Source organism: Thalia democratica, unplaced genomic scaffold (genome assembly GCF_965202585.1).
Source record: "Thalia democratica unplaced genomic scaffold, ktThaDemo2.hap1.1 HAP1_SCAFFOLD_267, whole genome shotgun sequence".
NCBI classification, from domain to species: Eukaryota; Metazoa; Chordata; class Thaliacea; order Salpida; family Salpidae; genus Thalia; species Thalia democratica.
Window position 1 is genome coordinate 19,311 of NW_028139377.1, and position 15,343 is coordinate 34,653.

At 29.9% G+C, this 15,343-nt stretch overlaps 1 protein-coding gene across 1 annotated transcript in view; it reads left to right on the forward strand.

Annotated features, from left to right (window-relative positions):
* The window catches only part of LOC145846071 (cohesin subunit SA-2-like), a 32,172-nt gene extending 17,048 nt beyond the window's left edge, over positions 1–15,124 (forward strand). Inside the window, exons 7-30 of the mRNA XM_082952994.1 lie at positions 759–809; positions 1,197–1,343; positions 1,765–1,943; positions 2,562–2,694; positions 4,027–4,119; positions 4,368–4,589; positions 5,305–5,477; positions 5,870–5,939; positions 6,545–6,688; positions 7,226–7,333; positions 7,729–7,782; positions 8,003–8,194; positions 8,667–8,841; positions 9,399–9,528; positions 9,712–9,814; positions 10,193–10,341; positions 10,776–10,910; positions 11,304–11,436; positions 11,946–12,134; positions 12,428–12,700; positions 13,145–13,254; positions 13,597–13,735; positions 14,139–14,273; positions 14,972–15,124. Of these exons, the coding sequence (XP_082809120.1) occupies positions 759–809; positions 1,197–1,343; positions 1,765–1,943; positions 2,562–2,694; positions 4,027–4,119; positions 4,368–4,589; positions 5,305–5,477; positions 5,870–5,939; positions 6,545–6,688; positions 7,226–7,333; positions 7,729–7,782; positions 8,003–8,194; positions 8,667–8,841; positions 9,399–9,528; positions 9,712–9,814; positions 10,193–10,341; positions 10,776–10,910; positions 11,304–11,436; positions 11,946–12,134; positions 12,428–12,700; positions 13,145–13,254; positions 13,597–13,735; positions 14,139–14,273; positions 14,972–14,995 (3,261 nt within the window). The 3' untranslated portion in view covers positions 14,996–15,124. The remainder of the gene's footprint in view (positions 1–758; positions 810–1,196; positions 1,344–1,764; positions 1,944–2,561; positions 2,695–4,026; positions 4,120–4,367; positions 4,590–5,304; positions 5,478–5,869; positions 5,940–6,544; positions 6,689–7,225; positions 7,334–7,728; positions 7,783–8,002; positions 8,195–8,666; positions 8,842–9,398; positions 9,529–9,711; positions 9,815–10,192; positions 10,342–10,775; positions 10,911–11,303; positions 11,437–11,945; positions 12,135–12,427; positions 12,701–13,144; positions 13,255–13,596; positions 13,736–14,138; positions 14,274–14,971) is intronic.
* Positions 15,125–15,343: the final 219 nt, after the last annotated feature.

Below are 15,343 nucleotides of genomic sequence, written 5' to 3' on the forward strand. Positions count from 1 at the left end.
ATACATACAGTAGTTAAGATTAATATGTGAATAAATTAAACATAAAGTAAGTACTTTCTGCAAAAGGTTTATTTATTGAATATACTTTCATGTGCTTGGACAGTAATTTTCAAATGAGTAGCAACTAGTTTCGTTGGCAATCTAAAAAAGTTTTTTTTTCAAAGTTTTGCAAAAATACACGCAAAAAGTGTTCATAAAAAACCTTATGTTTGTTTACTTTCAAACACTCTTAATAACTTAAGTTTGTAATTTTAAAAATATATAAAAATAACACAATTGCTTTTGTCTTTTGTGAGTAGAGCTAAATATTTTTATAGATTGTTCAAACCTTTTAGTTTATATTTAATACAAAGAAAATCGCAATTTAATTTGAAAAGGTTATTTCTTGTGCAATTAAACTTTGAAAAAATATACCAATATGTTTAGTTTTTTTAAATAAATTTATATACATATACAAACCAGCTAAAACATACTACTTTATTTTTATTGTACCTATATGGCGTATAAATGGTGTTCTAAAGTTTACTTTAACTATTTTCAGTAGTTTGTGACTGGCTTGTTGTGATGGACTAGTATTGCATGATTAATACATAATTTGAATTGAAGGCTTGAAATAAATTTTATTGACAAAATCTCAAAGCTCACAACCATAAGTACATCTAAATATTTTTTACCAATGTATGACTAAAATTTACTATATGAATGGTTTAAGGTTGTTCCAATTTAAAGTACTTTTTTAAAAGTGCAACTTTTTTCAGCTTGAAGAACAGCAAAATGACATAGAAAGCAATTTGAACGGAATTTTTAAGGTAACATTTTTAGCTATATGTTCTACTAAGTTTCAAAAAAAAAAGTACGTCTAATTGATATAAAATTGTAGAAAAATAACAAACCTTAACCTTAAATTGTTTAAGTTTATTATTTACTTACACATATTTCTGAATTAGTTTTCAAAAAATACAAGCAGTTTTCTTATTGTAATGTTTAATACAATATTATACTTTTTTTTTTACTCAGACGAAAGTTAAGTTATATTTAATTTATTTGGGATTTATTTCATGCTATAAATTTTTATAATTATATGTTTTACAGTTTTTATTTATTTAAAATTTCTTAATGCTATGAAATATTTAGACTGTTATACTTGTTGTCGTTTCAGAAAAAAATACTTAACTTTTAACTCACTGTACACACAGGGTATTTACGTGCATAGATACAGGGATTACATAGCCGACATCAGGGCTCTTTGCATGGAAGAAATTGGCTGCTGGATGAGATTGTTCCCAAAAGTGTTTCTCACCGATTCGTACCTCAAGTACGTGGGATGGACTCTTCATGATAAAGTAGGTTTTTTACTAATTTCGACTGGTAAAATGTTTATATATTCCTTCTTATATAACTGTTTTTATTTTTTTATATAAAAAATTGAGGTTAACATACTGGGTAAAGAGCTTATTTAAGTAAATAGTTGTTTATATTCTTTTTTAAAAAATTGTGTTTATATTTTTTAAAGAGTTTCGTAAACGTAGCTTGAATAGTAATTGTGGCTATCTTTTGAATTAAAAAACCTTTTGTTACCTTTTTTTGTACTCAATCATAAAACTGTTCTTAACTAAACAATAAACTAAATTATTTTTTCTTTAAATAAATTTTTAAATTCAAATGTTTTTTTCTTTTACCTTTCACTTCAATATACACTCAATCTATCAAAAAAGTTCAATAAACTAAATTATTGTCAATAAACTAAGTTATTTTTCCACGCAGCAAAAGGAAGTGCGCATGAAGTGCCTGCAGTCGCTCATAGGCTTGTACAGCAACATGTCGCTGATGAACGACCTGGGCCTGTTCACGTCGCGGTTCAAGGACCGCATAGTGAGCATGGTGCTCGACAAGGAGTACGACGTATCCGTGCACGCCATCAAGCTCCTCGTGCTCATACACACGTTAGCTTTTTGAATAATGTTTACAAGTTGTCGTTAGTGTTGGGTTTGTTATTAAAGACTGCGGTTGTTATAGTGATGAAATTACTACTTAGATACGAATTGCGGTAGAAATAACGCTTAAAAAAGTTTTAAGACAGGGTTGTTACAAAACCTAGAATTTTTGAAAATCCTGGAATTTGATAATGTTGACTAAAAAAACCGGAATTTAAAAAAAAAATCACTATGTTAAGTAGTAAAATTTTGATTTGACACAAAAAATCTATCATATACATAAATTTTTTTTGTTTTCATCAATTTTTTTTATTATTAAAAAATTTATTTAAAGTAGCTTTACAGTACCTTTTCAATGTTGTCATACTATTTAACACAGTTTCTCACCCTAAACTTCACTTTCAACTAAAAATATACTTGAAAACATCTACTTTTAAAAACCTGGATGAAATTTCTCAAAAACCAAGGGCAACCTTGTTAAGATTTTAACATAAATACAATCAGATATAAAGAGGGTGTTATTTCCGTATAGTTTATACTCAAAACTGACCATAAGTTGAAACAAACGGGTGGCAAGATACACGTCGAAATATCAATAAACAGTTAGTAATACACGCGCACTTGCAGCAACTGCAACTTCGACAAGCGAGTGCTGAGCGATGCGGATTGCGACCACATCCACCACCTCGTCTATTCCTGCCACCGACCGGTTGCCGTGGCCGCCGCTGAGTTTCTCAACATCCAGTTGTTTCAAAACAAGGTATTAAAAGTTGCGTGACATTTCAATAAGTATTTAACGGTTTTCAGCATTCAGTTTAAAGAATAAGGTTTCTAAACTTATATTAATAAAAACGAAAAAGTTCAAGCTAAGCTTGTTTATTTAAAATAGCTAATAGAGAATCTAAAGACAATTTAAAGAAAGTTTTCTTCAAGTATAAAAGTTATTAGGTATTTTAACCATCTTGAACTTTTCTTAGCACACTTAAAAATTCTTTCTAGAAGGTAGAGTTGAGATAGTTAAAGAAAGAAAAAGTTATAGATAAAATAAATTTTATAGTAAACGTTTTCAGGGCTGCCACACGCTCAGGCTTTTGTTCGCATATTTTTGCAAAACTCAGGCTAGTATTATGAATTTAGAATCAGTTTTTATGTGTTTGTTTTGTTTCTAAATTAATTTCTTTTTTAACTACTCAAGCTTTATTAACAGTAATTATGTTCAGTATTTAGCTCTTGATATTATCAATTATTTCAAAAACTCAGGCTTTGATGTAACTAAGGCTAGTTGTTGATCTTTTAGGCTTGCTTTTTTGCTTCAAACAGTGGCAATCCTGCGTTTTATGACATTGAAAGTAGAAGTTTGTTACGAATATTTTTTCTTTTACAACTTATGACAAGTTAGAAAATTTCTTGTTATAAAATTAAAACATTTACATATTAAATTTTTACAGTTATGTATTTTACAGAAGTATAGACGAGCAGTAAAATGATTTTCTTTCTACAAAAATTTATAGTATGTTGTTTTACAGCAAAGATGTAAAGTTGTTCAGGTAACAAGAGTTTTATTACTGAAATAAAGAAAAATAGTTAGTTGTTAAACAAGTTTTCATTTTCATAGTTTTCGATTTTTGAAATAAAATATTAACATTAGAAAGAGTTATTTTAAGATAGTTATACATTTTTTCTATTTGTTTTGAAAAGGCAATGCATACTTAAGAAAATGAGTTAGTTGAAAGTAAAGTTAGTTGAAAGTAAAGTTATGATTGTTGCAGTTTTATAAAAGCAAGTTTATTATTATTTGAGCTAGGAAAACTTGTACACAATAAATTTTTTATTTAAACCTTAATTTTTAGTTTTGGTCATTGAACCTAAAAGTTATTTTAATTATTATTAATTATTTCTTATTTTAATTGTGAACGGTAAGTTTGATTAAATTACAAAATAATAATTACAGTAATACTTCACTCGAAAAGCGTAATAATATTAAAATAATAATTACAGTAATACTTTACTCCAAAAAGCGTATAAACAAACAATACTTGATATTTGTACGAATGCCAATAATTTTTTATAAACTTCAAACAAATTGTTACAGAGTTACCAGCCGAGTTACACGAAGCAGGGCAACCCGAGGGGAGCCAACACCCCCCACCTCACCAATCTCGTCCTGTTCTACATCGACAATGATGTAAGTAAAATGAAACAAGCTTTTACGTTGAGTAACATATGTGTATTTTTGTTAAGTTTTTATCGACCTATTATATACTTTTCATCAATTTTTACCAACCTTTACTAAACAACCAGTCTTAAAACTAAGCGTTTTGTGGCATTGTTCCGAAAAGCAGCGTTAGTTTTAAAATTTTCAGAAATCATCAAACTTAATCTATCTTCATATCTAATCTTATTTTATATAGACTATGACGTCATAATTAACAGCTGCACGAGCACGCCACCTACCTGGTGGACTCGCTGTGGGAGCCGGCCAGCCGCATCCTGAAGGACTGGGAGTGCCAGACCTCATTGTTGCTGGAGGAGCCGCAGTACGAGCAGGACCGGCTGGACGCGAAGCAGGAGACGGCCCTTGTCGATGTCATGGTGTGCGCGGTGAAGCAGGCCGCCGAGGGGGCGCCCCCCAACGGGAGACAGGGATACCATAAGGTTTGAACGTTTAGATAATTTAGAAGATCATGTAATGTTGATTGACTATGTTTTATTTGTTTTTTAATCTGCATTTTTAACTTAATGAATCGTTATTACTAGTTTAGAATGCTATTTTATTTGTTATTTCTTTTTAATGTACAGTGTCCATAATTGTAGCCCCCAATCGGAGACAGGGATACCACAATGTTTGTAATTTAGTTTAAAGTGTGAATATTGTGTAGTTACACAACGTACGAACTTGAGAAGATTCTTTGACAAAATATTTTTTTTGAATAAAATTTTAAACATAGTTATTGTTTAAGTTAAAGTGTGTGTGTGATGTTTACTTTTTCGTTTCTTTGCTTTTAAACACACTGCGATTATAGTTTTTGTTAATAATTTGTTTAGCTTGAATTTTATTATTTGACGAATCGGTAAGAACTTTTAATCTAAAAAGAATAAAAAGTTTATTAAAAACATACAACACGAAACCACTATAAAATATTCAAAAATGTATATTTACAAGTCTATAATGTTGATGACACTGTCTCATAACCTACACCTCACAATTTTCACTAATACCAACAATAAAATCCCCTCCACAGAAACCGGGCAGTAGAGAAAATATGTAATGAAACGAAAACCTCAGATATGTACTTATAATTCTGTAAAGTTGCTGGCACCAACTTGTTACTTATTCTGCTTTTTATCAACAATAAATTCCCCGCCACAGAAACCGGGCAGCAGGGAGAAGAGGCTGGCGTTGGAGGACCGCGTCCGCATCACGGAGCACTTCATGGTGGTGATGCCGTCGTTGCTCAGCAAGTTCAAGATGGACAAGGACAAGGTACAGGGGCTGATGCAGATCCCCAGGTTCTTCGACCTCGAATACTACGTTACCGGCAGGTTGGTTTGTACACGGTGGCTTTATTGTGTTTTGAATTTTAGTTTTGTTTAGATAGTTGTATTTACTATATTTATTGGCGTTCGTACCAATTAATTATATAATGAAATTCCGATCTGTTTACATTAAGTTAGTATGAGATTTTAATTTTTGCCAATAGTAAAATTTTCTTCGTGTTAAATCTTAATATATAAACTACAAGTTATTTTAATGGCATAATAACTATTAAGATATCTAAAACTCAAATTTTATAAATTAATTCTTATTAAGTTGAATGTTTAAGCAAAAAAAAAACGAAGAAATTAAGCAGACAATTGACTTTATTCTAATAAGGTCTGACACTTGTAAACATCAAACAAACATGGTCTGTTTTAAAGTATTTTTTTCAATTAAGGGCTGAAAAGCATCTGAATGAATTGCTAGAAGAAATAACTGATATTATTGGCAAGCATAATGACAATGACGTAAGTTTTTTTATATATAAATTTATTAAAACTTATCATTAGGTTAAGTAATTAGACTACTTTTTTAGTGTAAATGAAATTTTGTGATCCAACTTTTAAACTAAGTGAAGTGTGAATTTATTATAAAAAATAGTTTTATTAATAGTTTGTGGTAAAAAGCATAACTATTTTTGATGCCTTCAGATAATTTAAATGTGGAAAAGTATAATTTAAATAAAATTAAATTTAAAAAAATAATATTTAGTAGTATTATTGAAATATATGTACTTTAATATAAAAGATTATAAATAAATGCATTACACACATTCAAAATAAAGATTGAAAAGTTTGAAAAGTTCAAGGTTAGATCTTCAATTTATTTATTAAATAATACATATCTTTATTTTACTAATTCAATCTAACAGTTTTATAGTTGAAATCATTTTGTTTACTTTGCTTTTAGTGTAAAAATTTAAGTTATTAAAAAAGAAAATTTGTCAAAAAATAATAGTATCTACCCTTTTATAATAATTTTTTTTTAGTAAACTAAAAAAAAGAAACTATGTAGACAATAGAGTAATAATAAACGTTATTAACATTAAAATTCTAAATAATATAAAAAATAGGTGTTGGAGCAAACGGCTAGGACCCTCAAGTACTTGTGCAACGACGAATATTCAATGTATGATAAAGTAAATTTGAAAAGGAGGACCATATGCGATTTTTGGAAGGAGAATTTTGAAATTGCCTTCAACATTTTTCAAGATGCTGTTAGTTATTAAAAGTAATAAAAATATGTTAAGGCCTACACAAGTTTGTACTGTTTCATTTTTTTTCAAATACGAAGTCACGTAGTAAACTCTATTAATAAACTTAAATTATTTGGCAAGAAGCTAGTAATTTTGTATGTTATATTTTCAAAATTTTTAGAACTTACATAATTACTACTTAGTTTCTTATTGTACAGGCAGGAAAACAATAACGTTGTAGTTTTTGTTCAGTTAAAAGTTTTCTTGAAATTTTTTTTTTTTTTGAATTTTAATCGATTTGCTTTTCAAAAAAAAAAAAAAGACTTTAAGTAAGCTTGTAATAGGCAATTTTTTACTACTGATAGCTTAAGTATTAAGACCTCATTTTGAATTTATATATTGTTTGTCTCCTCTCTAAATAATTTAATTTTTATTAGACTATTTTGTTGAGACGAACTTTTAAAAACTAAACTGATGTTAATAAAACAAGCTATGTCATAAAATCTTATATCAGAATGTTTTTTTTTTTTCAATAAAAAACCTTTAAAAATAAAACAGAAAGAAGAAGCAGATGAAGAAGAGATCTACAACACGATCCAATCTCTCAAAAAATTAGTTCATTTGTACACTTTCAACGATCTGACTTCGCTCAGGCTTTACGACAAGGTATTTGAAATTCAAAATATTTAAACAAACTTGTTTTCGATTAAAACTTCTAAATTGTATTTCCTAACAGTATTTAGATTAACATTATAAATAAATAGATTAACATTATAAATAAAGATGTTGATTTGCAAAAATTAATATCAATACAATACAGACTATTAAGATTAGATATGGTTTTTAATAAAGTTTCAGCCTAAATTATTTATAAAATCCTAAAACGTCAACATTTGAAAATTCATCATGATAAATTTATAGAATAAAAAAATGTATAGAAACAAAAATCGATGTATGAAGGTTTTTTACTGTATGTTTCATCTGGTAATGAACTGTGTGCTTTTTAAAAAAAATATAATAACTTTCTTTGATAGAACAAACTTGAATTAAGTAAATTTTAGGTGAACGAGGTGTTCAAAATGTACCAAGAAGGCAACTTTGTTGTGTCAGAAAACGTAAGCTTCTATATATTTTTATAATGAACATCTAGTATTTTTGAAGCTTCATCGTTTAGTTGGATAAACAATCGTTAACTTTCATGAAATTTTTCGATTTTAAAAATGTTTCAGTTGTTTAAATAAGCTAGCCAACACATTTTAAGAATAGGGGGTTTGAAGTTTGGTTAAGTTAGCAATCGTAAACAAATAACTTCAAATACAAAAAAAAAATATTCAGCTGTTGAAAGAAGCGGTGAAGTTTCTCAACTTCGACGTGGCGTGGGGCGTGGTGATGGTGAAGAGAAACGCGGACCAGGGCATGGACGTCCAATCGACCGAAAACCCGGTAAACATTCCCGAGCTGAGGCTGAAGGTGAGCAGGTTCCTGAAGAACTGCCACCACCTCCTTTCAACCTCTCCCAGCAAACAGGTTCGATAAATTCAGTTTTTTTAAGTGTTTCCAAGTAGGCTGAACGACCATGTTGAGGGTTACTTTAGAAACTTAGGTTAGGTAGTTGCTCCTTACTTTAAAAATATACTACCTCAACTTCACCCTTGAAACTTGTTTAAAATTATCAAAAAACTAAGATCATATAAAATACCTATAAAAAATATTTTTATTAGTTATCAATATCTTTTTGCCCATTTTAAAACTCAAAGAAATAAAGTTTTATTTATACTTAATCAGTTTTCAATAATATAAAATTAATTTGCAATTCATTCTTACATTCATAATGCTTTAATACTGAACTAAGTTGTGCAGAAAAAAAAATATTTATAATAATCACAAAAAAAATTAAACACAATCCCTACCTCATGTTGATCTTGCTGCACAAAAGCGCCGAATCAACCCACGCTTTACGATTTAAGTTGAGCAAAATGTGACGTTAATATTTTGTCAGGTGCAGGAGGAATGCTACACGTCGGTGTGCGACCTGCTGGTCGTGTTCTCGCCCCAGCTGGCAACCACCAGCCCCACGCTGAAGCCCCTCGTGCAAACCGCCAGCGAGAAGATGCAGAGGTCGCTGCTGGATTTCGTCAGAAACCACATATTCATCATCAACGACGACGAAGACGGTTTGTTTTTTCGTTACTTGTTTTTTGGGTGTGTGGTTGAAGCAGATTTAACAAAAGAATCGGTTCGAGGTGAAAGTCAATGTAGTGAAAACATTTATTGAAAAATTCACACGCGCCTGAGTTTCACCGCAAACGGATGTGATTCACAGTTTTTAGATCCGTTACGACTCAGTAACGTATGAATTTTTCAATAAATTTTTCTTAATATAGTCTATGTACAACTAGAAAATTTTGTCCTTTTGCACTTTACGCTAATAGATATTTAAAATGAAATAGGTTTTGAGTATAAAGACACTTGTAAATTTTATTAAAACTGTTTTTATCATAGCGTTGTATGTCGTCGTAATGCTTTGTGCTAATTGAATATTAAGTCACAGCGGAAGTTAACTAAAAGAGAAAAACTGTATAAGTTTAGTTTTATAAAGTAAACCAATTTGTACAAGGTTTTTCTCATAACAACATTTAACGATTGAGAAAGTTAAACAAACTTTTATAAAATTCGATTTAAGACTTATTGTAGACTAGTAGCATCTGGTTTATCAAACTATTGCAAACAGATGAAGACGATACTTTTAAGATCGATGCTCTTCACAAAAGAAGATCAAATCTCGCTGCTATTTGCAAATTGTTCGTGTTCAGCATGATTCCATTGAAAAACGCTTCTGCCATATTTCAACAATACATCAGGTTGTGTTATAAATTTAGAATGAAACTTTCACTAATGAAGTGTGATCATTAGAATTAAAAAAAAAGTGTTTTTACCAAATATGCACTAAATTATAATTAAAAGTAGTTATGATAATAGCACGTTTAGTACATAAACATTTTTGATAATTAGACCTAAAAACTTAAACTTTTATTATTCCATAGGTTTTATTCAGATTATGGTGATATCATTAAAGAAACCATCAGTAAATCACGTCATGAAAATAAAATTGAATGTGCAAAAGCATTGGCTCTTTCTCTTATACAGGTTTGTATCTTACTATCAGCTGTTCTTGAAATAATTTAACTTTGCCTCACTTGTTAATACAAAAAACTTCAATAATTAGAACACAATGTTTAAAGCTCGTATTATGTCTGCTGTTATAAATTAATGTTTTAGTTCCAAACATTATTCAAAAACAGGAACAGTGGCGATAGTTGTTCAAAGTAAAGTTGTAAAAGACACATTAGTAAACTTAAGTAAAACCCTAATAAATAAAGCCAATACATTTAATCAACTTACTAAGTATGCAATTGTTGTTTGAAAATCGCATCTATTTTAACACCAATATTTAAGGTATAATTGACAACAATTTTTATTATTTTGTAAAAAGCAACTTTCGCCCAATTAAATGTGTTTACGCAGTTGTTCCACGGAACAGTCGAAGAGCAGGGCGGTGTTTTGGATCAATCCAGCCAGGAGTACGCTCACATGAAGGAGCTTGCCAGGAGATTCGCTTTGACTTTCGGTCTGGATACGTTGAAGATGCGCGATGCCGTCGCTGAACTTCATAAGTAATTAAATTGTAGTAGTTTACTTTATTTAATAAGTTAGGTTTATCTGTTGTTTCATAACAAAATAAAATTGATAGAGCATTAAGTTAAGAGAGACCTTAAATTGTTTAAGTTTTATTTTTGTTAAAAAAAAAAGGTTTTAGAACTTATTGATTTACTTGAAGTTAATTAAGAATGTAAGTCTGGCCATGTGTAAACAATAGTTTAATGTTTGTATGTGAAAACTATTTACTTTATTTGACATGAATTTTATTATGTTTTGTTTACATATATTTGATCATTCTGATTAAATATAAGAAATAGTTTTAAAAAGTGACAAATCATAAACTTAATCTTCAAGTTAAGTTTAAGAAGTAAACTACTAATTTGAACATTAAATTTTTCAGATAGTTTTCAAGTTTTATCATAGTTTTATAGAATTTTAACATTACCAGGCAAGGAATAAATTTTGGTCTTCAGAGAGATGCTCAGGAAATGCAGAACAAAAACATTGCGCCGAGAAACCTCGCCTTTCTGGGAATACTCACTGAGTTTTCCTCCAAACTCATGAGGCAAGATAAAAAGACTGTGTAAGTTGGTTTCGATTTAGTGTTAAAATAAATATAAAGATGAGCTTACGGGCTACAGAAAATACTTTGTTTTTCTCGGGTTATTTATTGAATTTAAATGTGAGATTAAAACTAAACAGTTTCTTATAAAACTTTTTTAAAGTTTTTTAATTTTATAAGTTAACAGTTGATACTCAAAACAACTGTTTTTCAAATTGATTTTACTTTATAGTAAACTGTAATAACCTAATGTAGTGAAAAAAATGGTTTAGAAATAAAAAGTAGAACCTTTTAAACTTACTAAAATAATTATTACTACATTGGTTGAGTTTAATCTAAAAAACTTGAGTTTTTCAAAATTTGTTGTTTACTTTTGCGATCAAGCTTTACAAAACTGTTATGACGTCACACCAGAATGGCGTACCTGGACAAGCATATAGACGCTTCGTTGCTAAGCAACCAGGATCAGAACTGGATACCGCTTGTGTCTTACAGAAACTCACTTTTGCAGGGAGCCGATGATGACAAGGCACAGCAAATGCCCAAAGTTCGTTGAATTGTTTTTTATTTGCCCTACTTGTTTTACACTATATGTATAAGGATCAAGAAATGCAAAGAAACTTTAAGTTATATATTAAAATATCATTGAAATTGTTAAAGCTTTTGAAGATCAATTTTCTAATATTAATTTAATCGAACCATGGTTAAGAAAAAAAATCAAAAAAAAATTTTTGTTATGAATTAAAACAACATACTAGATACAGAAACCTTCGTAAAATTTTTTGTTATGAATTAAAACAGCATAAAAAATTATGAAACAAAAAGTCGTCTTAAACATTAAAAGTTTAATGAGTACGTTTATGCTACTTGAAAAAGACTTTGATATAATTATAATTTTTTAAATAAACTTTTTTACATATAAAATAAAACTAAACAATACAAACTTAATTTTTTAAAACTCAAAATTTTTTCTTGACAAAAATTCTTATATAAATTTATTTCAAACATATATAGAAATCAACAGTTTTAAAGTTGTTTTACAATTTGTTTTCACAGAAAAGAGGTCGTAAAAAGAAGAAGGTTTCTGTGGAGCAGCCGCAACAGCCTGTTGTCATGACAACCGATGACGTGGGATCCCGCCCGATGACACTGCAGAGAGCCATGACCCCACAAAGAGCCATGACGCCCCAGCAACCAATGACTCCCGGACAACCGATGACCCCACAGCAACACGCGCAAATGCAGGTCTTTCAGTTTAATATTAAAAGTTTAACTAAAACGTAAAATTTCGTCTCAATGAAAGGTAGCTATTTTTTGTTTTTAATCGAGGTGTATTGTTACTTAATTCAATACTGATTATAATAAAAAAAAAATATATATCTGTTTGGTATATGGAAAAATCTTTCACGGTTATAATTTTGATAAATATATCAAGCAAGACACAAAGTGTTTACGTTTCTAACTTTAATTCCTATCAGTATCATATTCCATTTTTACTAATTTTGTAAACTCTAAACAAATTATAACTGCCGCGGCAGCAGGTGATGCAGCAGAGCATGGCGTCACCGTCTCCCAGTATGACGTCACACCAACCGGGAAGCATGACCCCGCAGTCGCGATCGATGACGCCCCAACAGCCGGTTGTCATGACTCATCAGCAGCACCCCGGAAACATGACGCCCCAGCAGGTTGCCATGACTCCGCAGACCGTTGTCATGACGTCGGGAGTGATGACGCCGCAGCAGGGAGGAATGACTCCGTCGTACCAGCAGCATTCGACAATTATACAGCAGCCGCACGGAGTTAGCATGGTGAGCATAACGATTTGCTTCTTCGTAATTGTTATTAACATTTTAAAATTTTTGACAAAGAGATATTTTTAGGTTTGTAACTGATATCTTTACTTCAATTTAGAATTAAGTTTTTAAACCATGGTTTTGTACATAACATAATTTTAAACCATTGCTCTTTTTATAAGTACTTTGCTATTTATCAAGATGTGTTTAAGCTTCACATGTTTTTTAATCAAGTCATAAAGTTTTGTTACGAAAGGGGATGCTTTTTCTTTGATATCTGACAAGTTACACCTTGAATAAGATTTAGTGCTTTAGATCATGGAGTTGATATATAAAACAAGTCTAAGCAACTTTTAATTTTATATTATTATAACTATGTAAGATCAAAACTAACGTTTTTTGTTTTCCATTTATGTTCATTCCAGCACAAATGTTAATTACAAATAATATTTCTTGCAGCAAATACCGCGCGGGCAATTGGACGAAACGGCGACATCCATCGGTCAGCCCCAGTTGAATTCAACTGCAATCCAGGGAACAGCTCAGCAGATATCTTATCACGAAGCAAGGTTTGTTTACATTTGTTTGTGATAGAAGCTTTAAATTTATTTTTCTTAAAAGATTTAGGCGTTATTGAAAATAATTATAATAATACACTGCATACTTTATGAAAAAATGTTATTTGCTTGTTTAGTTTAAAATAAAGGTTTTTAAATATTTTAATATATAAAAAAAGAATTAATTATTTTATGAAGAACCAATTTAAACCATTTTATTTAGATGACATGGTTTTATAAACTTAAAAAGTCTAAATTATATGATGTTAGTTTTGTAATGGCTAGTGCTTATCACCGAAAAAGTTTTCTGTTTTAGTCTAAAAACATAAAAACCCTACTCAATACGTTTTGCAGCCAGCAAAACTTGCTGCAATCGCAGCTGCAGGCGCAAATGCAGCAGCAGGCAGCCATTCAGCAACAAGTTTACCAGCAGCAGGCCAATCAGCAGCAAGAGTTTCAGTTGCAGCAGCAGCAGGCTTACAACCAACAGCAGGTTGATTTAAAATAACTATAAGGTTTCAAGGATACAAGAAACTAACAGTACATAAATTTCTTAAGATATTAAACTAAAAATATAAAGATCTTAATTTCTTTGCTTGCGTTTATTTTCAACGATGCCGTTTAGTTATTTTAATCGCAAACCAATATCCACTATCAAATATAATGGTATCAAATTAAAGTAAAATCTTTGGTCATTTTCACACTTGCATCTATATGTATGGCTAATGTTGGCAGATTACCCAAAGCCACAATCTTTTTCTAGAATTACACCTTTACTTGTTATCTCAAAGGTAACTGTTGGAAGCGAAAATAATTTTAAAGGCCCGTTTTATTGTTTACAATTAAAGTTTGTTGCTGTATTTATAAATAAAATTTACCAGCATTATCACAAACAGACGGTAGCAAGCAGCCCGATGGCGCAACAACAGCAGGGATTCATCCAGCAGCAACAGATACAGCAGCAGCAAACTCAGCAGCAACAGATGTACGACCCCAACTTTCACCAGAACATTCAGCAGACCCAGTCTCCCGTTAGTTGAATGCAAATATAGGGAGTAATAGCTAATTAAAAGTTGTGTTAATAAGAAGACGTTAAGTTGTTATTGAGCTAATTTAAATTGATTTTAGTGCTGTTAATAGTAAGAACTTATTAAATAAATTAACGTAGCATAAGGACATCAGGGGGTCCAACTTTTTTTTAAATAAAAACCAACTTTTATCTTTATTTGAAGGCTTAAAGTTTACATATCATACTTTTTTTTTGAAGTTTGCCGAAGAAAAAATAACTCAAAAGTACTTTGAACTTTTAATGTGAAAAACAAATTTGTCGATTTTTAATAACAAGAATATTTTTGTTAATTAATAAGTATAAAAAAATAAACACTTTCACTTAAAACTTTAAACATTTCTTTCTGATAGATTTTCTTATAACTTGTAGAGGTATATACCGAAAGAGTATGACAATGATTGTTAAATACTTGTAGGACAGTATATATTTAAATTATTAATTTTAGTTTGCACCTTCCACAATGAACTAATAAATGAATTCTTTGTTTTTTAAAGGTTAAACAACTGATTACTTATTTATTTATGTAAAAAGTACATTCAATTTAAATGTAGAAAATTTTTCCCATAACCTTGAAAAATTAACATCCATTAAATACATACTTGACTTGAATTTCTGGTTAATAGATTAAGTTGTTATGTAACTTAAATTTAAACATTTTAGTTCCATGGACAATATCAGAACTGAAGATGTAGTGAAAAGATGAAAAACATTTCTGTTTGTATGATAAGTATGATTTATTGTTATTACTATGAATTATGTGTTGTTATCGCTTTTATTGTATGAATTTTTTGATTACTAACTTTTAGATGCTGTTTTTACCACTAATCTTGTAAATGTCGTTAATATCGTGTATGTTTTATGAATTTTAATCGTTGTAGTGTACAAATTTTTGAGTTTTTTTTTATTAGATAATAACTTCTGGATGGTCATTGAACCTGGAAAGTCATGGTGACTTTTGCTTTTAAAAAACAGGGCATTTCCAACAATTATCTATAAAAATAATTGAAATTTCTAGAATAATTAAATTGTTTA